The 22,496-nt window shown below is 46.6% G+C and overlaps 1 protein-coding gene across 3 annotated transcripts in view; it reads right to left on the reverse strand.

Moving 5' to 3' along the window:
- The window catches only part of Stn1 (STN1, CST complex subunit), a 44,815-nt gene that overhangs the window by 21,380 nt on the left and 939 nt on the right, over positions 1-22,496 (reverse strand). For 2 of the 3 annotated variants that reach the window (NM_175360.3, XM_006526598.4), the window contains exons 1-4: positions 14,404-14,709; positions 13,786-13,961; positions 6,227-6,322; positions 2,277-2,345 (exon numbers count right to left, since the gene is read on the reverse strand). In NM_175360.3, the coding sequence (NP_780569.1) occupies positions 2,277-2,345; positions 6,227-6,322; positions 13,786-13,939 (319 nt within the window). In that variant the 5' untranslated portion in view covers positions 13,940-13,961; positions 14,404-14,709. Of the gene's footprint in view, positions 1-2,276; positions 2,346-6,226; positions 6,323-13,785; positions 13,962-14,403; positions 14,710-22,496 lie in introns of those variants that run through there. The other variant, XM_030250695.1, reaches the window with a different exon arrangement.

The following is a 22,496-nucleotide window of genomic DNA, read 5'->3' on the forward strand; positions in this document are numbered from 1 at the left end:
TGTCGTGTGGCCAGGTACATCACTCGCCTGCCTCCCTGCCTTCCCTGACAAACGATGAGCAGAAACGTCATCGTCCTTAAGTTCCTTCTGACAGCTGGGCATGGTGGCATGGGAATTTAACCCTAGTAATTGGAAGGCAGAGGCAGGTGGATCTCTGAGTTTAAGGCTAGCTTGCACTGTGAGTTCAGGCCAGCCAGGGTGGGTTTTACACACACACACACACACACACACACACACACACACACACACACACTCACACCTGTTTACCAGGTATTGTGTCACAGTGATTGGGAAAGTAGTTAACATAAGCACAGACTCCTAGACTGCATAAGAAGGAGAACGCTGGAGGAGCACACCTCGGTTCTGCACTTCCTAACGTTGATGGGCCATGAGTGCCTTCCTGGAGCCCTGGCCTTTTTTGTTGCCATGATAGAGTGGAGCTTCACACTGTGAGACAAAATATACTTTTCTGCTTTTAGACAACCAACCAACCAACCAACCAACCAGCCAACCAACCAACCAACCAAACAACCAAACAAACAACCAACCAACCAACCAAACAACCAAACAAACAACCAACCAACCAACCAGCCAGCCAGCCAACCAACCAACCAACCAACCAGCCAACCAACCAACCAACCAGCCAACCAAACATAGGCACAGACTAAAACAAGTACCCAACCCACACAAATCCAGGTCTGCCTGTCTTACAGGTTCATCGCTTGCCTTCTAAGCAAAGCAGAGTCACCAACTTGGATGTTCTCAAGTTAGGGACAGGTATGCTGAGAGCACACAGGACTAGCTAATTCCTAAGTACACGAACACTGGAAAACCAAACAAATGAGCAGTCATTGGTCGGCACAGCCAAAGGGAAGGTGGGATTCTGGCACGTGATGGTAAAAATAAGGAAGAAAGCTCCTAAGCACAAGACATTCCTGCACCATCCAGCATGAGCCATCAGACACTGGAGGTTACCCACTGGAGGGAGACACTGGATAGCCCCACATGGATGTCATTCTTCATATGGGACAAAACGGCAAAAGACAGTGCCGGTGCCTATGGCTACATGGAGCCTAAAAAGATCACTAACGCTGATAACATCCTGTAAATAATTATGAACCTAATTTAATTGTTTAAAGATTAATTTTGTTAGATGTACTCATGTTTTGCCTGAATGCATTCATAGGTGCCACATGCATGCCCGGTGCCTGAGGAAATAGGAAGAGGGCGTTGGATTCCCGGGAGCTGGAGTTATGGATGGCTGAGAGCTACCGTGTGGGTTCTGGGAACTGAACATGAAAACTTTAAAAGTGACTTAAAGGGCTGGAGACAAGGCTCAGGGCTTAAGAGCACTTTCTGCCCCTGAAGAGGACCCAGGCTGGGTTCCAAGTACCAACATGAGGGCTTACAACCCTTTGTAACTCTAGTCCTCAAGGAGCCAATGCCCTCTTCTGACCTTTGTAGGCCTTGCATGCATATGCTGTGTACTGGTATACATTTAAGTGAACCACCCATACATATAAAATAAAGTAAATGGACTTGCATCATTGAAATATATTCACATCATTCCAAATGCTTTAGTGAGTCAATGTGTTCAAAATATAATTTTAAAATTTATATTACTTAGCAGCTAACTTCCAAAGGAATCCTACCTTTATTTTTTTTTCCTGGAACTCATTCTGTAGACCAGGCTGGCCTCGAACTCAGAAATCCACCTGCCTCTGCCTCCCCAAGAGCTGGGATTAAAGGTGTGCACCACCACTGCCCGGCAAAGGAATCCTACATTAGCAAGCTTTGAATCCTTGCTATGTATTTGAACATATATATTAGAGTTTTCAGAAAGTCTGAATCATGATAGCAGAGACATTAGTGCACGCATATGACAGGAGCAGTCTCCAAATCTTTGCTCAGGAATTCTCATCTGATGAGCCGTAAGGCTGCAACATCTTGGCTTGTAAAACAATAGGTGAGGTAAAAACTGTACTGTAGAAACTTCCAGAAACCCTTTCTCAGTCCCTAGGTTTAGGAGAAGATGAGGACCAAGGAGGTAGGAGAGAAGCAACTACCCTTCTTTACTACAAGGGCAGGGTGTCTGTCAGGGCCACCGATGCAGCCCAGCAGCTAAAGCACTGGGGACAGGGTCTCAGGGCCACCGAGGGACAGGGTGTCAGGGCCACCAATGCAGCCCGGCAGTAGCTTAATGTGCAAACACTGACTGACAGCTCTTTGGTGAGCTACCTTGAGTGACATCAGAGGACTGTGGCAAGCACAGTTACCTGAGGAAGACTCAGCGTTGCTCAGCTTCTTCCAGCAGACGCAGTTTATAACCCCAGTGGCATCGTCCACTGAAAGAGAAGCAACAAGGGAGGTGAGAGACTTGGCTATGGCCGGAATCCCCGTGTCATTCCAGGCTTGGAATCCACATGTCAGCACTGCATTCAGCCATACTGAGGGACGACGCCCTTAAAGAACCCTGTCTATAGAAGCAACCTTTCTCTATGCAGCATGAACTGCTTACCTGTGAGCATATACACACATGACCCCAAAGGACACACAGTCAACCTTTCCCTCGGCCTGTCTACCTCTATGGCGGTGAAGAATCTACTCTGGTAACAGTGGGTAACGTTAGGTGCAGATCAACCCGAGTGCGTGCCCACATCTATAACCTTCTTCTTCTCTCTCTCTCTCTCAAACAAGGAAGCACCATGTGGCCTGTGGTTGTGGCACTGGCACTCTGGGCCCGGCTTCTGTCATCTCTTCTCTAGCTCGCTCATTCCCCAGCAAAGCAGCCCACAGCGTTTGGCCCAGGGGTTCCCTGTGCAAAGGTCTCAGCCCAGTCCTCACCTCTGCAGGGATATAAGGGAGAGGAAACTCATCACAGGACTCAGCTTCATTTTTCCTAACAGAAAATAATTATACCCTGGCCACCAAAATAGAACCGCTCTACCTTACTTTATTTATAGCACCAAAAGGGGAAAAAAATTAAACAGTTTCCATGAGACTTGGATTTGTGATTTCAGAGGAACTTGAAGATCTCTGCTGAGAGAAGACAGGACCTTCTCTTTGTCTGAATTCTGACAAATTCCAAACATAGGTTGCTAAGCACAGGGTAGTGGGCCTCATAATTGAAACAAAACAAAACAAAACAAAACAGTAGACTGTTGTAAAGGCCCAAGGCCCATGTGATATAGACTATAAGGGAAAAAGTTTTATTGTTAGATTAAATCTCTGAAGAAAGAGGATTTTTCTTTATAGCAAATATAAGTTCATTTGTTAACACAAATTGAGAAGAAGACATTGGTGACCATCTTTAAGCTCTGCATTTAGACTTTCAAAAGCAGAATCTGAAAACTGTAACTCATTAAACAAAGTGTGAGCCGGGCGTGGTGGCGCACGCCTTTAATCCCAGCACTTGGGAGGCGGAGGCAGGCGGATTTCTGAGTTCGAGGCCAGCCTGGTCTACAAAGTGAGTTCCAGGACAGCCAGGGCTACACAGAGAAACCCTGTCTCAAAAAAAAAAAAAAAAAAAAAAGAAAGAAAGAAAGAAAATGGGAACAACGGAAATGTTTACAAATATGTAGTTGTTTAAATAACTTGTAATAATGTAGTATTTGATATATGAGATTAACATGTTATGACGAGGACCTAGGCCCTCACTGTTGAAAGACACAGGCCTCTCCATGAAACACAAATCCCATATACCTTCTAAATCTTACATGTATAAAGATTGAACAGTATACTTCAACAGAAATTATTTTAAGACACTAAATGCTAGTAGTAGAATCTTTTGAAGTATGGAAGAAGCAGCCTCCATTCAAGCAGTGAACATTAACTGCCAGGTAAATTTCAAAAACACAGAGAGACAGGGTCTAACTCTACAGCTGGCTTGGACTCACTACATAGCCCTGGCTGGCCTCAATCTTGCAGGAATCCTTTGCCTCTGCTGCGCGAGTGTGGGGATTATAGGCCGGAACCATCTGGCTGGGTGTTTATATTGGAAGCAAGACTAGTAGCAGTGAGCAAACCCTTGACCCTTGTTCTAGGGGACATGAGGTTGTCCTGGTCTAACCCAGCATCTTTAGGATCACGAGAACCCAAGCTGCCACCTGGGCTCTGTGTGCTATGGACACTGCCACCAGACGCTGACTTCTCTGCCTCTCCTGGCAGACGGTGTAGCAGGTCCTAAGGCCTGCCGCTGAGTGACCGAGGAGACCCATTAGAAAGCCACGCCACATCCTTCCCTAGCGTGACACTAGGAGTCAGTGTGGGCGGAAACACACAGTCGACACCTGCAGTGACTCAGGGAGAGCTGTGCTGGGCCTGCAGACAGCGGGAGGTAAGTGGCTCCCTGCTTCAGCTGGCCACACGAGCACTGAAGGGCAGGACGCCTTTCTGCTCTTAACTGCTTCCACACGGCTGCCTTCCTGCCGCCCACAGATGTGTCATGCTCTCACGACAACCCACTTGGAGGGAAGTCTTCTTAGGGAAGAGCCAAGCACTCCATCTTAAATGTTTCCACAGTGGGAAAGCGAGCTACACGAAGCCCATTTCTGTCACGAGGCAGAGCAGATCCAATTCTAGGGCCAGAACTGGAATCCCCAACTGTCTCTTATTTGATCTGAAAACATTAACTCCAGATGACTGGGGTTGGGAGCCTGGAGAAAGTAGGGGATGCGATGCGAGAGACAAAAGCTATTTTGAGCTCTCTGCCGACAGCAGCGCACGCTGGGGCCAGCTAGCAGTCAAACGGACTCATATGCCTCTCTCAACACCACCCTGAGAAAGCTGAGTGAGTCCCAGTTTCCTCACCTGCAAAATGGAAATAGTTGCCCATTTTCTACTAGTAGTATTGCCATAACTATTTCTAAACAAAATGGGGAGAATCACGTGGAGTGATAAATGTAAAAAGTGCCTTGTAACTGAAAGCCACGATTATGTCACCACCGGGGCACGGAGAGTAGTAGCGTATTCCGTATTGTACTACACCCAACGCGCTTGCCCACAGCTGGGCATGCTGAAGGAGCGCGGGGCATGCTTGCTGAGACGGAGAAAACCAAGACCAACGTCTTTGGTAAGATAAAGCAAAGAGCCAGGGCAAGATTTTAAATACACACACACATAGAGGAGAGAGAGAGAGAGAGAGAGAACACGCAGAGGGAGAGATCTCATCTCCAGCATGTTCTTTATAAGCACAGGGACAATCACCTTCAGGAAATAGGTCGAGGTAGAGATGCAGTGATCCTGACAGTGTCAACCAAATGTTCGTGGACATAAAGGTCAACTCCTACCTTTCCCCACACACAGCAAGAAAGCACACTGCAGACAATGCCACACACGTGATGGTGTCAGTCAGAGTAAAGGTCAGCAGTTCAGTGGTAACCCCCTCCCCGCCAACGTCTATCCCGGTTTCTCCCCCACAGTCTTGGAGCTGCTCCACTCGTGTGGCGATGTGACAAACCAAGTTGCTTGCATTAGCGTCGGAGAGACTGCTCAGCGTCACACTGGGTGGCTCACAGCCGCTTAGAACTCTAACTCCAGGGGACCTGACACCCTCTTCTTGCCTCCTTGTGCACCTGGACTCACAGGCACATGACCACACACTGGAAAAAGCAAGACACACCATACTAAAGCCCATTCCAGCAATTGTCTAGTGTCTAAGATACGGAGGCTCTGTGCTTAGTTTTCAACACGAGAGACAGGCAAGTCTGATAACGGATATTTACACCTTAAGTAACAAACTGTTTTTTTTTTTTTTTCCTCTCCCCTAACTGCTCTGGATATAAATCTTTTAAAACGATTGTTATCTAAATACCTCTATTTTTACGTTTACGGGGCCTCTTTTCAAAGGGATCGCCGTAACCACTCACTCCAGTCCTTGGCTCTGCACGGCTGTGTGGCAGGTGTCAGGTGTCTCCCCTGACCATCGGTGACCCTACACGGCTGCATTTCAATTCTTCCACGGCTCCCCCCCCATCCCCCTCTCCACCCCCCCCCCAGCAGTGCCTCACCGCACCCATCCGTGTCATTCTTACCTGTGGCCTCCTTTGCTTCGAGAAGACACAGGACTCCGCCAGCCTCTCAAGAGAGCGCTTGTTTTTTTGTTTTTTTGTTTTGTGTGTGTGTGTGTGTGTGTGTGTGTGGCCCTGGATGCTCACAAGCATGAGGGCTGCTGAAAACTCAACTTGCATCTGAGTGGGGACAAACAGTTTCAGAGGATCGCTCTTACCTCCGTAGCTGTAGAAAGTCTCTCTTTCTTTCACGCTGATGACAGCTCCCATGATATCTACCCGCCTTATTGGATGCCCGTTGTAAAAATATGTACCTAAAAATCAAGAAGAAGGAGATCATACGACACAACCACATTTGCTTGCATTAAATGTCTCTCGGGCATAAGGTGTCACAAGTCACTGGTGAGCTGTGTGCTCAAAATCCAGCCTTAAGAGTCAGTCCTATGCTGGGCAGTGGTGGCGCACGCCTTTAATCCCAGCACTCGGGAGGCAGAGGCAGGTAGATTTCTGAGTTTGAGGCCAGCTCGGTCTACAGAATGAGTTCCAAGACAGCCAGAGCTACATAGAGGAACCCGGTCTCGAAAACAAAACAAAAAAGAGTCAGTCCTTGGCAAGTGGCAGGCTCCAAGAAGGTAAGTGGTCCTTTTAAGGAGCAGAAATCAGAAAAGCAGGCTCTTGAGAGGCCTGAACTAGCACAGCAGGGAAGAGCAGGGTTACTCTCGAAGGTTGGTTAGCTTCCCATTCCACTGTGAATAGGACTGTGCTCTGTGAACACGGCCCGCAGGGCTGAACACAGCCATCACTTGATGTGAGCAAATCACCGAACCCGGTTGACTGCACGGGAAGCTATGGCTTTTCTTTTTTTTTTAAGTTTTTTTTTTAGATTGATTTATTGTACTTTACAAATATGAATGTTTTGCCCGTATGCACGAATATATGTGCACCATATGCATGCCTGCTGGGTCTCCCGAAACTGGGGTATGGATACTGTGAGCCACCATATGGGTACTGGGAATTGAAGCAGGGTTCCCTGCAAGAGCAAATGCTCTTGATCGTGAGCCCTCTCTCCAGCTCCATGACTTTCTAAAACCACAACTTTCCTAAGTCATCATTTGTATGAACCAGTGAGGAAAAGATACACACACTGTGCTGGGCGTGATGACGCACGCCTTTAATCTCAGCAGATCAGGAGGCAGAGGCAGGCGGATTTCTGAGTTCGAGGCCAGCCCTGTCTACAAAGTGAGTTCCAGGACAGCCAGGGCTACACAAAGAAACCCTGTCTCGAAAAACAAAAAAAACAAAACAAAACAAAACAACAAAAAGATACACACACTGCCCACTGGGGCCAGCTGACTGCTGCTCAAGCACTTTTTAAAACCCTGTTTGCAAAGCCCAGGCTACATGGATGCCGGAGGCAAGTTTCTGCCAGTGGGGAAATCCGAGGGGGGGGGGGGGCTGCCACTGGCACACAGAGATTTTTCTTTTTCATATGTGAAAACAGTTGTGATTTTTTAGAAGCCATCAGCTCCTAATTCCACTTTCATTCCCAGGACTTCCTGGCTGCCTGCCTCAGAGCTTCTCACCCAGAGTCCATATCCCAGTGAGGCTCCTGCGTCAGCTTCTGCCATCAACTTAGATCACACACAGGTTCCCAAGTAGTAGTCTCTCCGCCTTCAGCCCCCTGCCGCACCTGCAGTCTTTATCTTCAGATGCGAAGGATATATATATATATATACTTTCATTTTTTTATTTATTTTACTTTTCTACTTTGAGGGCAATACATTATTTTTTTTTAATATTATTGCTTATTTGTATGGATGTGGATGAGAAGACGGTGTTACATTCCACGGAGATGAACTTAGAGGCAGTGGGTTATCAGTTACCCAACTGGGCACTGGGAACCAAATTTGGGTCCTCTGAACGAACAGCACTCGAATACTAAGCCATCTCTCTAGCCCCATCGTTATATTTTCAAAATGGCCTTTTCCTTTGTAAATAAATATGGATTGTAAACTAAGAAGCCATGATTACTTCAGGCATTTGTCCACACTTTTTTTTTTCTTTTCTTTTTTTTTAATCAGCGCAGCTGGCCAGACCTCTGAATTTCAATCCATTAGGAGACTGCGGCCTGAATTTTCACACTGACCACTGCTGATGGATTGATGGACGGTTCTCACAGAGGGATATAGGAGAGTGGGTGTGGCTTGCAGAGAAAAGCGCAGTGAACTTCAGTCTGAGCTGGTCCCTCTCTTGTGGGCAGGTGGACTTCTAAGGAGGAGCTGGTAGATGGGAGAACTATCGTTAGGGCAACCTAGGAGGCCAGAAGCTGATGATGGCAAGGTCCCCTGAAGGAGGGAGCCCAGGACACAGTGTTACCCCTGAATGACAGCTGCTCCTATTCACCAACACACAGGCTGACTGGGTATGACAAGGATCTACAGTCAACAGCTGAAACGTTATGACCCTGAAGATGGGGCGAGGGGCTGGCTAAACAAATCTGTCCCAACGGCAGAAAGAAGACTGAACTAACACATAAGCCAGTGTCCCTGAGTCACCGATCTTCGTCCGACAAACCACATCTGAACACATTCTCACTTGACAACGCACTATACCTCCTTGAAAAGGATTAAACATGGACCTCACGAATGTGTGTCTTGGGAATTAACAATGGCCCACTTTCAAGAGCAGTCACTTGAGGCTGCAAGAAAATCCTTCCAGTCCCAAAGGACTCAGCAGAAGTCAATCTTGAAAACATCACAGGACAATAGAGAACTACAGAAACAAACAAGCAGCAGATGGTTTGAATTGGGGGGCCAGTGGGGTGGGGATGGGGGGTAAACTCTGAGGAAACTGGCTGAGGAAGAAATGCACCGCTTTAAAAACACAGAAGAAACGTCTCCGGGCATATTAAGACACAAACCACAGGGTAAGAAGCCAGGCCTCGAGACGATGGCTTACAACACTGCAAAAGAGAACCACTTCCTTCTACCACAGCGAGCTGCTCTTCTGGAGCCCAAGGGTGCAGCTCTGTCCATGGAGGAAGTAATGATCCAACAGACAGGCTAACAGCAAGCCCATGGGCCAGCCTTTCCCACAGAGCCCACTACAGCCTAGGATATCCTGGGTATCTGGGCTTAAGAAAAGGAAGCCACCCTGTAAAGGGTGTAAAGAGCCAAGGTGCACTTGCTGATAAGTGGATATTGGCCCAAAAGCTGGGCTACCCAAGATGCAATTCACAGGCCACATGAAGCTCAAGAAGGAAAACCAAAGTGTGGATGCTTTGGTCCTTCTTAGAAGGGGGAAGAAAATACTCATGGGAGGAGACAAAGTGTGGAGCAGAGACTGAAGGAAAGGCCATCCAGAGACTGACTGCCCCACCTGGGAATCCATCCCATAATAGTCACCAAACCCAGACACTATTGTGGATGCCAAGAAGTGCTTGCTGACAGGAGCCTGATATGGCTGTCTCCTGAGAGGCTCTGCCAGGGCCTGACAAATACAGAGGCGGATGCTCAAAGTCAACCATTGGACCGAGCTCAGGGTCCCCCAGTGGAGGAGCTAGAGAAAGGACTGAAGGAGCTGAAGGGGTCTGCAACCCCATAGGAAGAACAACAATATCAACCAACCAGAGCTCCCAGGGACTAAACCACCAATCAAAGAGCACACATGGAGGGACCCACAGCTCCAGCCACATATGTAGCAGAGGATGGCCTTGTCAGGAATCAATGGGAAGAGAGGCCCTTGGTCCTGTGAAGGCTTGATGCCCCACTGTAGGAGAATGCCAGGGCAGGGAGGTGGGAGTTGGTGATTGGGGAGCACCCTCATAGAAGCAGGGGAGAGGGGGATGGGATAGGGGGTCTTGGGGGTTTATGTGTGGGGGCAGCCAGGAAAGGGAATAACATTTAAAATATAAATAAAGAAAATAATATTCAATTTAAAAAAATAAAGTTTTATCTTTGCAAAAAATTAATTAATTTTTAAAATCCATACACATTAAATAAAAATAAAGTAAAATTAAAAAAAAAAAAAAGAGCCAAGGTCATTGGCAAATTTGACTCAGATTTTAAGCTACTGTTGATGAACATCCACAACCCCAGGAAGATATTTCTGTTTTCTTTCCTTAAATAGTACTTTTAAGGGCTGGAGAGATGGCAAGAGCACTAGCCGGGGACCTGAGTTCAATTCCTAGCACCCACACAGTAGCTCCAGTTCCAGGGGAATCCCACGCCCTCTTCTGGCCTCTGAGGGTACTGCACGCTTATGATGTGCAGCCATACATGCAGGCAAAACTCCTCTCTGCATAAAAACAAAATAAAATAATTAAAAATAGTACTTCTAAAGAGATCCATCTCAAGAAACAAGATCAAAAACCATTCAGATCCAGGCTGGTCTACATGGTGAGTATATCTGCATGGTGGTCAGCTAGGGCTACCTAGAGAAATCCTATCTTCAGGGAAGGTATCCTGCAAAGCTTTAAAGGCATAAGACAGTGAACAAGCAAAACAATAAACCACACAACTAAATACTACATACTTCACATTTCTACCGGTGAAACCCAAAGGTCAGGTGTATGGAGATGGTGTTTTACAAGGCAAGCCAAGCAGTACCCAGTCAGGCAAAATTTCACAGGTTTAGGGCTGACTCTCCACTAAGATGGCCCCTTTTCAGCTTCCAGACTCCAGCCTTGCTGGGACCCTCTGCCTGGCCCGTTACACTGCTGTTTATGTGACTCCTGCAGCTTTGATGCTTAGCCAGAACGCAGGAAGGGGTCATATATAATGATTACAATTTATAAGAAAGGGGACAAATCAGTAGGCTACATAAAGTGCAGAGGAAGGTGTGGAGGGCTCCAAGGTGAGACTCGGGGACACATCACCCTCTGACACAGTACACTTAACTAACCAGGTCAGCTCATGCAAGGCTCAGCATCGGGGCTTTTCATGGGTTTCATGGTGTAGGTATGATGGATTCACTGGTCATATGGCCTCACCCTCTAAGATCAGGTGGATAGGGTCTCTCTTTGATTCCCAACCCTCAATTAATTGGGTATAGATAGGTCCATTCTGATAACATGCTCCATTACGATAAACTAAGGTGTGGTCCCCACCTCCAGTACAAAGACACTCCTTTTCTCAGGAAATTCCAAAGATTGAGAGACTATTGCCCAGGGCCAAGTTCAAAAGGCAAGCACATTCATTACAGGGCACCGTTTTTTGTCTTCTGTAGTTGTTAACCTCTATTTTTGTTTATTTGTTTGGTTGGTTGTTTCAGATACTCTGGCATTAAAAATTTCTAAGTTTTATGGAGTCATAAGTATCTTGTTTGGTTTTGTTTGTTTGGTTGGTTTTTGTTTTGTTGTTTTCTGGCCTTGATCTGACAGAGATCTCCTGGCTTCTGCAGCCTGTCAAACCCTGGGATTACAGGCAAACATCACCACATCTCTCTTGTCTTGTTTTTAGAGCCTCAGTGTCACGTAGACCAGGCTGGCCTTGGATGTGGCTGAGAATGGAAGACCCTGAAGTCCTGATCTGCTTCCACCTCCTGAGCGCTGGGATTACAGCTGTGTAATCCACATCTGGCTCACAAGAATTCTCTTTATGGTGACCTAAGACAGAAGCCCAAGCAAAAAAAAAAAACCTAGAGTAATGGGGTTTCCTATGCTCTTGGAATTCAACAGCATAAGAATAAGATGTTAGCTTCATCCATGAGATTTCCTCTTACAAATGAACATCTGAGACAGTCTCCCCAGAGAGGGAAAGGACCACAGGGCTGGGTCTCACTGCTTTTAACACATCATCACATCCTTTTGCCCACAGGGATGCCCCTGGGACTTGCTTGCTTCCTTACTCACAGATCTTTGAAGAAAGACTGGCATTTGGTGTGAATTAATTTCCTCCCAAGGAGATGAGCTATAAAGAACACCAGATAATTCTGGAAAATTCTGGAGGAGGCTGGCTGCCTTCCAAGTGAAAGGAAAAAAAAATCCACAGACTAAGTTCAACAGTTGGTAGGGAGCAAAGGTGTAGGAAAAGACTTCTGTACAAACGGCTTTAGAAGGTCATCCAAGCACATAAAATGGACCACATAAACCTCTTTTCATTCAAACTGGGAATATTTGATAGCCTGACTTTTTTTTTTTTTTTTTTTTTTTGACTCAAAGCTCGTTGTTCAGAAGGTCCCTGAATGGAAACTTCACAAAATTGCAAGGGGTTTAACCAAAGTTCTCACAAAACACAGTAAACTCCCAGAGGACTACCCACAGCCACCTAAATTATTCCAATCTATATATTTGTTAAACTTTCAGGTATAATAATCATATCTCTAGTAACCAATACTTTAATTTTTAAAATTGTGGCTGAGGAGATGGTTCAGTTAGTAAAACACCTGTGGCACTCGCAGAGTGGCCTAAATTCTGACCACCGGCCCTCACAGAAAAGCCCAGCTTGTCTGCATATACTTGTAACCCTGTATGGGATCAAGCAGACATGAAAAGATCTTTCAAGCTCATTGGCCAGTCAGCCTAGTGAGGTGCACCTTTAATCCCAGCACTTGGGGAGGCAGAGGCAAGTGTTCGAGGCCAGCATGGTCTACAATGAGTTTTAGGACAGCCAGGGTTACACAGAGAAACTTTATCTCAACTTGCATGCCCCTCCTCGCCTGCCCCATAAGGTGAAGGGCTGGAGAAATGGCTCAATGGTTAAGAGCACTGGCTGCTCTTCCAGAGGACCAGGGTTCAATTCCCAGAACCCATTTGGTAGCTTAAAACCATCTGTAATCCCAGTTCTGGGGAACCCCTCTTTTTCCCTCTGAGGACCCCTCCACAGACATAGTACACGACAAAACATCCAGACACACAAAATAAAAAATATGTAAAAAACAAAATTTAGAAAGTGAAAAATCGGGCTGGAGAGATGGCTCAGCGGTTAAGAGCACCGACTGCTCATCCAAAGGTCCTGAGTTCTAATCCCAGCAACCACATGGTGGCTCACAACCATCTGAACAGCTACAGGGTACTCATATACATAAAATAAATAAATAAATCTTAAAAAAAAAGTGAAAAATCGAGTAAGACACCTAAAGGTGCAAACATGAGACTCCCATGAGCATGTACTAGTATACGCACATGTGCTAAACAACGCTTTACAGTTTCCACTGGAGTTTCTCAAGGGCCCACCTACTGCAAGCAGATGCTGTCATAACTCACAAATAAGCTAGGTGACGTCCTTCCTCCCAGGAGTTTCTATTACTTCGAGATTAACTCAAACTAAAACCAACCCCCACATGTTTACTGAGAGGACACGGACACTTTGCAGAAAGTGAGTCACATAACCAGAAAGGTAAGTCCCACATTAAGACTTTGGGAGCCTGCCTATCTAGTCCACTCAAAAACAGGCTCCCAAAAGGAGCCTAGGTATTTTAAAGTATGGAATACCTTAAGCACATGTGGTTTTAGTTATGTATTTTATTGAGAAAAGCTCTTATGTAGCCCAGGCTGGCTTTGAACCCTTCATCGTCTCTATTTCCATCATCCGAGCGTTGGAATCTGGTTATGTACAGGTTGGGAGAAAGAGCTCAATGCAAAGCTCAAAGTTTGATCAACTTCAAATTCTTAGGTTGTCTTTAATTTGCACAAAAATCACAGTAATAAACTCTTTCCAAGGTTGAGGCTAGATAACTTTCAGACAGGGCTCTTTAGATGCCCTAAGCCTCCGGCTTTCTGTATCTTTGAGGGTCAGGGTGCAGCACAGGGCGTCCGTTAAGCTGACAGGCCACATACCTGGCACTTGTTGGGACTCCTTCATCTCCAGGATATCCTTGATGTAGAGTTTTGCAAAGGCTAGAAACACAGGATCCAGACCCCAAAAGAGGGGCGGGATCTCCTCTTCCCTTGGACTGGATTCACACTCCATCAAGAGGCAGGGCTGTGGCATCTGCTAACCCAGAGCCAAGACTCTACAAAAGAAAACAAAAATAAGGTTTTAGGGTGTTTAGTGTGGGTAACGGTCATCCAGAAGTCTTAGGAGGGTAACACAGGGGTTCAGGACCCTGTCAAACTTCATGCCTAGCAGATGGCAAAGTCCTTGTATGAGGCTCCTTCGGACGAAATACCAACTGAGAATCAGTTAAACACCAAATTTTCTTTTCAGACGAGGTCTCAGATAGCCCCGGCTGATCTTAATCTAGCTATGTAGTGGAGGATGGCTTTGAACTAGTGATCCTCCAGTACTGGGATTACTGGCATGTCCCATCAGACCTGGTTTATACAGTGCTGGGGATGGAACGCAGGGCTTCATGCAAGGTTTCGTGCAGGCTAGGCAAGTGCTCTCCAACAACTGAGCTACATCCCCTAAATACTAATTCTCCACTTTGAGGATAACCATACACACAGGCGTACCCCAAAAAGGAGTTTTAACGAGTGAATCCGGAGAGTAATGGAGAGAGTCCCTGTGGCCGTGGACTTTGGGGGCCCTGAAGGTGTGTCTATCCAAGCTTCGACCTTTCACCTCTGGGAAGAGCGGAGGAAAGGAAAAAGAGGCAGAAATCAGAGCAGTTTACAACTTCTCCCGAAGCAGGAGCAGCCAGCCAAGATTGCCGAACCAGTTCCGGTTGCGAGAAGGAAGCGAGCACACTCCCGCCGGCGTATTTCCTTCCCGCCACCCGCGCCTAGCTACCGCCAGCCACTCCCGCTGAGGCCACGCCCCCGACGTCCTCCTCAAGGCCACGCCCACCCCACGTATCGGTTCCGCCCACGCCGCCTTCCCGGTCTACATACACCCTGCGCAGGCTCTTGGGGGCTCTCCTAATCTCGGAGATTCCCGAGCCAGCCCGGGAATTCCTGCTGCTCAAATCCCGCCTTCCATGTCACATTTGTCACTCCGATTCCCTCAGACGGTTCCAGGAAATTGGGACGGGATCAAACTTAAATTTTCTTTTTTAAAAGTAGGGCAGGGGGTTGTCTTGACTGATTAAAGCAACAAACAACGAAATTAGGCAATGGGGTATTTTACTGTTTCTTCACAGCTGGTAATGATCCCCTGACATCGTAGGGATGCTACAGTCTCGCTTGCAGATGTTCTGCTCTAAACCTGAGGCCCCGAGAGAATGAGAGGTCTTGTCTCTAACGGAAACCACCCCTATGAGGTTTCCTCCAGGATGTTGTGCCTTTAACTCTTGAGAGACTGACAATTCTTGTATAAACCATGGCCACCTCCTTGGAGCCCTGTCTCCACTGTCTCCACCCATATAAATAAAGACGTTTTTCCCTACTCACAGGGACTCACACGCCTAGGAGAGGGCAGGTCACTCACTCCAGCGGCAAAAGAGGCAGGAGGCCAAAGAGATCATTGCTAAACTATCAGAGAAGGGCTGGGATGGAAACTGGGTGTCATTAGAACCATGGCTTTCAGTTACTGCCCTGGCCACAGAAGGAGCGGACAGTGTCTCCCAGACTCTGTGGCACAGAATGGCTGGGCCCGTGGAGTTTAAGATCTGTGTAAACCCAATCCCTCTCTACTAGAAGAGGTTCTCTCCCAAGGAAACATAGTAGGATGGATGCTTCCAATTCACCTGTCAGGTAGAGAAAGACAGGTTGGGTGACATTCTCAGGACTGCACACCTCTGCGCCAGGGTGGAGTCCAGGGACCAGTCTCCGCTGTCCTCAGAAGTTGAGGTATTTTCAGAAATGACGCTCAGAGCTCTCAGGGCTAGAGCGCTGGACTCTGGGTTTACTGCCAACCTGGGGGAGGGCCACGCCTTGTGGTATAAATAGAAGCAGACTCCCCTGATGTCATCTTTTACAGTGATGGAGGACTCTTTAGAGGGGAGTGTGCCTCTTGATCTGAGCCCCAGACCTGAGGAGTAGATGGTAACGAAGCTGAGGGTGAGCTGTAGAATTCCAGATTGAGGGGTTTGCATGGAGCTTTGTAAAGATCTCAGCCTCCCTCCTGTAGAACTCCCAGACTCCAAGCCTTCCTGGACGATCCTGAAATCTTCAACCCCGCAGGACCAGCACAACACCCTACAACATTCAAGGCCGATCGATATTTTAAAAGTCAATGCTAGGAGCCCTTTCTTTTGGCAACTTGGTGCCAAATAACAAATTTTATAGACTTTTTTTTTTTTTGACAGATAGTATCATTCTTTCCAGAAAGCTAAGGTTCCAGCAAATTCTTCGGAAAACAGCGAGTTTGAACTGTATGTCTTAAATAGGCAAACGAGTATGCTTTGTGATCTCCATCTTTACAAAGATAACAGGGTTTTCTCTACCTGCCCATGATTTTTCTTTTTGAAGTTTAGAATTGTTCAAGATTTCCCTCCTGATCAGACCTTAGTCAGGCTCTTCGACCCTCAACTAGGCAACCTTGGTCTATAAAGATCTGAGCAAGTGCTGACAGAATTTATAACAGCCGCTCGGCACATTCCTGGACCTAGTTCCCCGTGAAGTGCCCCCAGAGAACTCCAGCCTACAGAAGAATTGTTTGCTATAGCAAACACCCAACCACAGGGAGCCATCCCCCAGCCTCTGGAGGAGGGGCGGAGCCTGAATACCATAGGGAACAGTTAACACACTTAGATTAGTTTCACTGCGGTTAAAACTCCCTTCACACTTCCTCCAATTCTCACTTCACTGACTGCTCAAGCCCTGACTCCATTCCACGGTCTCTACTCCCTCATTTTTTTCTTTTAAAAATTCTCACTGATTGAACCCCACTTTTTCTTCTTGTGGATGGTTACTGAACATAATCTGTTTTCACTGTTTTAGCTAATGTCAAGCTGTGTAATGTCAAGCTTTGATATAATAATGACAACTTGCCCAGAGGGCATCTTCATTTCCCTAGTATCCTCTGAGCCCTGCGTGTGTGTGTGTGTGTGTGTGTGTGTGTGTGTGTGTGTGTGTGTGTGTGTGTTTGTGTAAACTAAGATGTCACTGGGGTGAAAGAATGATGCATGTGATCAATTAAACGATAAAGCAAGGGCTAGGGTGTAGCTCAATGGTAGAATGTTTCTCTATGAGTCATGGGAGATTAATGGAGGGGGCTCATTAAATGAGATAATGCAGTATAGTCACAGCTACCAGTAAATGAAATAATGAGGTATAGTAACAGCCAGAACAAAGCAAGCACAGTACAGATGAACTATTGTTTGGATTCACCGAGGATGTGGAATTCAAACTGGGTTTAAAAAAAAAAAAAAGCCGGGCGTGGTGGTGCACGCCTTTAATCCCAGCACTCTGGAGGTAGAGGCAGGCGGATTTCTGAGTTCGAGGCCAGCCTGGTCTACAGAGTGAGTTCCAAGACAGCCAGGGCTATACGGAGAAACCCTGTCTCGAAAAAACAAACAATCAAACAAACAAACAACAACAACAAAAAGGAGGAGCTGACCTTTCCTTTATCGATGAAGCAAATTTCCAAAGCTCCTGTCAAGCCGTATCCTGGATACAGGGAAGGAGGGAGACAAGATGTGAGGGGGGTGAGATGGGTCCTCATGGAGATTCTGTTCCATGAGAGGACAGAGAAACAATGGACAAAGGAAAGTGAATAAAATAACGACAACTGTCACTGTTCTGGAGGACATAGGAAGCGCTATGTTTGCGTCTCATGTATGGGATCTGTTCTCACCAGATGAGATGATGACGGAGATCTGGGGCTAAGGAGTCAGGGGCACCAAGTACTAAGGAGAGATCGTGAGCCAGAAGTGGTGGAGCAGGCCTTTCATCCCAACACTCAGGAGGCAGAGCCAGCCTGGTCTACAAAGTGAGTTCCAGGACAGCCAGGTCCTCTCTTGAAAAAAAAAAAAAGAAAGGAAGAAAATGAAAAGAAAATAGAAAAGATCGTTCCAGGCGGTAGTCAAGACAAGCATGGCCGTCTCAGGGCACAGCCTCAAAGTAGTTCTGTGTTCTAGGAACAGTAAAGAGTGGGGGAGTGTGGCCACTGTGCAATAGGAGGTAGGCAGAAAGCAAGTCCAAGCAAACTGGTGGGTCGTGAACAAGATGGGTTTGTGAGCAAGTCAACCCGACAGCCTTGCTGCAGAAGGCAGTGAGGTCAGGATTCGAGCAAGGTTCTGTTTTGTTTTTTGTTTTTGTTTTTTTTTTTTCTTTTCTTTCTTTCTTTTTTTTTTTCAAGACAGGGTTTCTCTGTGTAGCTCTGGCTGTCCTGGAACTCACTTTGTAGACCAGGCTGGCCTGGAACTCAGAAATCTGCCTGCCTCTGCCTCCCAAGTGCTAGGATTAAAGGTATGCGCCATCACTGCCCGGCTTCGAGCAAGGTTCTGAAAGCTTGAATAAATGTCCAGCCTAACACCCCAGAAATGATGCGAAGGAGCTGCTTTAGACCAGGGCAATGATTTAACAAATCAAAATAGTGGGGCAACTGAGAACTGAGTCGTTGAGGGTACTTGCCACCAAGCCTGACCACCTGAGTTCAGTCTTCAGGGTCCAAACAGAAGTTGACCTTTGACTTGTGGATGTATGCCCCACCTTTTCCTAAATAATGAATAAATAAATGTAAAACAACAATAACAAATGAATTATAGGTCTACCTGCCATATCTGTCATACCTCAAAAATATGTAAAAATGTGTTCTCTACTCAATGAACTGCATCAATTCCTGAAAATTGTATTTTAGGGATATTGACCAACTGATGGTCAAGGAGTTAAAATAAGATATTCGGGACCTCTTTCAGTGGCCTTCATCTATGTCACCTGTTCCCCTACATATGTTCCCCTACATAATTCTGTCCTGTGGGCTCTGAGTTCTCTTTTTCTCCCTCCCTCCTCCTCTCTTTCCTCTTCCTCTTTCCCCTTCTTTCTCCTTCCTTGTTCCTCTTCTCCCTTTCTCTGTTTCCTTTCCTCCCTGCCTCTTCCTCTCCTTCCTTTTCTCTTTCTCCTTCCCTCCCTCCATCCCTCTCCCCTCTTTCCAGCATGTATCCTCTTTGGAAAAAATGGCTTCTCTGAAGACCTCCACCCTTTCATCTCTACCTAGGGGCTCACAGCCTCCTTTCAGAGCTGAGTTCCTTGAAGGAGTCCTGGATGCTCTCCGTGGACACTTCCTGATGGTGGCTGTCCAGTTCATCCCAACACAATGGCACACACTTTAAGCTTCAGGTGGCCCCACCCCAGCCTCCCACTTCACTGCAGTTGCTCTCCTAACGTCTGCAGTTATATTCAAATTCTCAAGGGCGAAGGCTGCTCTCCCTGTCAGCACAACCCCACTGTAGTTGCCTTTTTTTTTTTTTCTAGCATTGGACATTGAGTTCTCTCCTGACCTTTGACTCCTGACCGCATCCTTTCTGGGTTCCCTCAGACCTCCCTGTCTCTGCATTATTCTTGTCTACTGCTTATCTCTTACAGAATCCAGCTTGTCTCACCCTAGGCACACTGAGGAGCCTCATTCAAGCTTAGGACTCAACCAGGTCAAGATTCCAGTGACTCTCAACGCCTTACATCTAGCCAAGAGCTCTGCCCGAGCCCCACATGCCAATTTCCGATGGACTCTCCTGGCACCACAGTCTTCCCTGTGACTGCTCATCACGCCCATTCTGTCTCTCTCCTCCCTACCAAGGTGAATGTCAACCCCATCTGCCTATTTTCTAACTCAGAAGGCTGGGAGACTTCAAAGGCACCTCACCCTCTATCACTTTGAGATGCAATTAGTCACGAACCCATCAATCCCACTTTTAAAGTGTGTTCTCTAACTTAGCTCTCTCTCTCTCTCTCTCTCTCTCTCTCTCTCTCTCTCTCTCTGTTCTTATTGTCATGGCCTGGATGAATCCAGGCTTTCAAAGCCTGGATTGCTGAAGTCACCTTCTAACCAGCTCCTGTGCCTCCAGCCCATCCCGCCTCCCTCTGTGTCATCCTTTACAGGACAACACAGATGCTCTTCATAAAATGCAAATCTCCCAGTGGCTTTATGTGGAAGGCAGAATAAAGCCTGGCTTTCTCTTCTGCATTTCATGTCAGTCCGTTCCCAGCCCGGCCATGACTCCTCTAGATTCATCTCCCATGGTGCCCATGACCGAGCCACACTGCAGCTGGCATCTCCGAATGCTGATCTGAGGAGACTTTGCTCACAGTATTGAGGGAAGCCTGGCTAAATAAGTTTGGATTTAAATCCAGTAAGGAGAGTCAAACTCAGTGCCACCGAGAAGAGCTGAGAGAGGGGCTGAGTGGGTAGAGCTTAGCTCTCAAAGCAGCACTTCAGTGAATTCGGAAGGGAGAACACACTGCCGGCATCTGGAGCTTACGGTTTCTGGGATGTATCAAGCTGTCCTTTTCTCCTCCCCTTCTGCCTAAGTGATTGAGGTGCCAATCACTTAGGAGCTACAAAAATAACTGTTCTGTATGTTCAGGGACACAGAACAAAAAAAAGTGTTAAACGCTTGGCATATAGCAAGAATAAAGGCTCTGGCGAGCCAAACACACAAACACATGATCACAATATGAAGAATGAAGAGGGTATCTTGGCAGTGCAGGGTGGGGACCTGAGTTTAGGGATCAGAGGACGGTAACTCGCTCTCACTTCTTCAACTGGCCTCAGTTTCACCTCTCCTATTTTGAGCTTAGTTCTTCAGTGCACATTCACCGGTTATATCTTCCTAATATATTAACTCTTTGTGGTATGAAAAGTCCCGTTTCACCTCAAACAAGGGGACTTATCTTAAAGTCTATTTTGGGGGATGGACCAAGGCTTTAATGGGTAAGAATGTTAGATGCACAAGCACGAGGACCGGAGTTCAAATCACCGGCACCTACATAAAAGCTGGGCACGGCTGCATGTGCCTGCAATGTTTTACGTTATATGTGATAGGTCACAATTTTAAATGTTGAAAAGAACATCGAGGATGAAAAACCATAGTGGAACTTTTTGGTTTAGGTTCTTCTTCCCCAGCTGTTCGAGGATTCACCTTCGTCATAAATGATGCAGTAATTGTCCTGACTAGGAACCTGATGCCTATGTCAGAGAAACAAATAGTTATTGATGTCCTTTAACCTGGGGCAGCAAAAGTTCCCTAAGACAGAAACCTGGAAAAATAAAACTAGCCAAAACGTCGTGATCCCACTGGCTGTCATCTCTGTGTGTGGATTTAGAACCCACTTAGGTGGTGGCTTTGGCAGGGTTTAGGATTCCTTGAATTATGCCAAGAAAAAGAAGCCCAAACTCAGACTTGCCAGACACAGCTTTATAAAAAGAGAGAGTTTAGAAACCAGTGCAGAGGAGGCAAAAGCAGGACGAAGAAAGGCGGGTCGGTCAGAGGGAGGTGAAGATGGGGTTAGTGGGGAGAGGTGGGGGGAGGGAGTAGAGGGGTGGGGCTGCAGGGGTGGGAGGTTGGGGTGCGGGTCAGTGAGGAATGGGGGTGGGGATGGGTGATGAGGGGTGGGAGGTGATTGGGGAATGGGATGTGTGTAAAAGGCCCAGGGTGAGGCTGGCAGAAGTGACCTGAGATTGGTGATGGCAGAGGGAGTGAAGAGTCTGCAGCGACCTGGCCGGTGGTGACCTAAGGTGAGGACTAAAAAAGCCTGTACAATTTTAACAAGAAGAGATTTTTAAACAGTTCTCCCACAGCCATGCTGAGCATGGCTGGGCTATGGTGGCAGGTAAACTTCCATGACTGTCACCTGGGTTTTACAGTGAACATTTAAACCATAGACTCTGGCTGCCTGTTGCCGAAGGCAGAGGTTCCCGTTATTACAGTAGTTTATGAGATAGATGGGTTACATGTACACACCCTTTTGTGATGAAGTCAGACAGGATTTCTCTGACAGATGCCCCTACAGGGCCAGAGCTGGCCACACCCCTACGTCACTAAAGGTTACCAGCTATAATGAAGTCACCAGCTGAGAAACACCTAACTCTTATATTTATCTTATGATAATGTTGCTGCACACACTAGAAAGAATTTGAGGCTGGATAAACACTAAGCAGTGCAGAACTTAGGTTAATAATTATAAGCAGGCCAGAATAAAGTGATTAAGAAAAATGCCAAAAAAGAAACCAGAATTTCTCTCTATAGGTAAAGCATTGACAAAAAGCTTATAATGTCGGGCAAATGAATTGTTCATGGACACATGTCCTATTTTAAGGTAATCCTAACTTATGGGCCTTTTTTATTTTTATTTTTTTTGGTTTTTCGAGACAGGGAGACTTTTTTGATATATTGCTTAATACCAAGCATTTTTAAAATGACCATTTCCCAGATCTCACAAACGCTATGGTAAGTAACAGAGGGCACGTACAGCCCATGATTCTATTTATATAAAGTACAAAGCCACGCAGAATTGCCCTGTGCTAGGGGCCTGGAGAGATGGCTCAGCAGTTAAGAGCACTGACTACTCTTCCAGAGGTCATGAGTTCAAATCTCAGCAACTACATGGTGTCTAACGACCATCTGTAATAAGATCTGATGTCCCCTTCTGGTGTGTCTAAAGATAGCTACAGTGTACTTATATATAATAAATAAGTAGATAATTAAAAAAAAAAACCCACTGGAAAG

Source organism: Mus musculus, chromosome 19 (genome assembly GCF_000001635.26).
Source record: "Mus musculus strain C57BL/6J chromosome 19, GRCm38.p6 C57BL/6J".
NCBI classification, from domain to species: domain Eukaryota; kingdom Metazoa; phylum Chordata; class Mammalia; order Rodentia; family Muridae; genus Mus; species Mus musculus.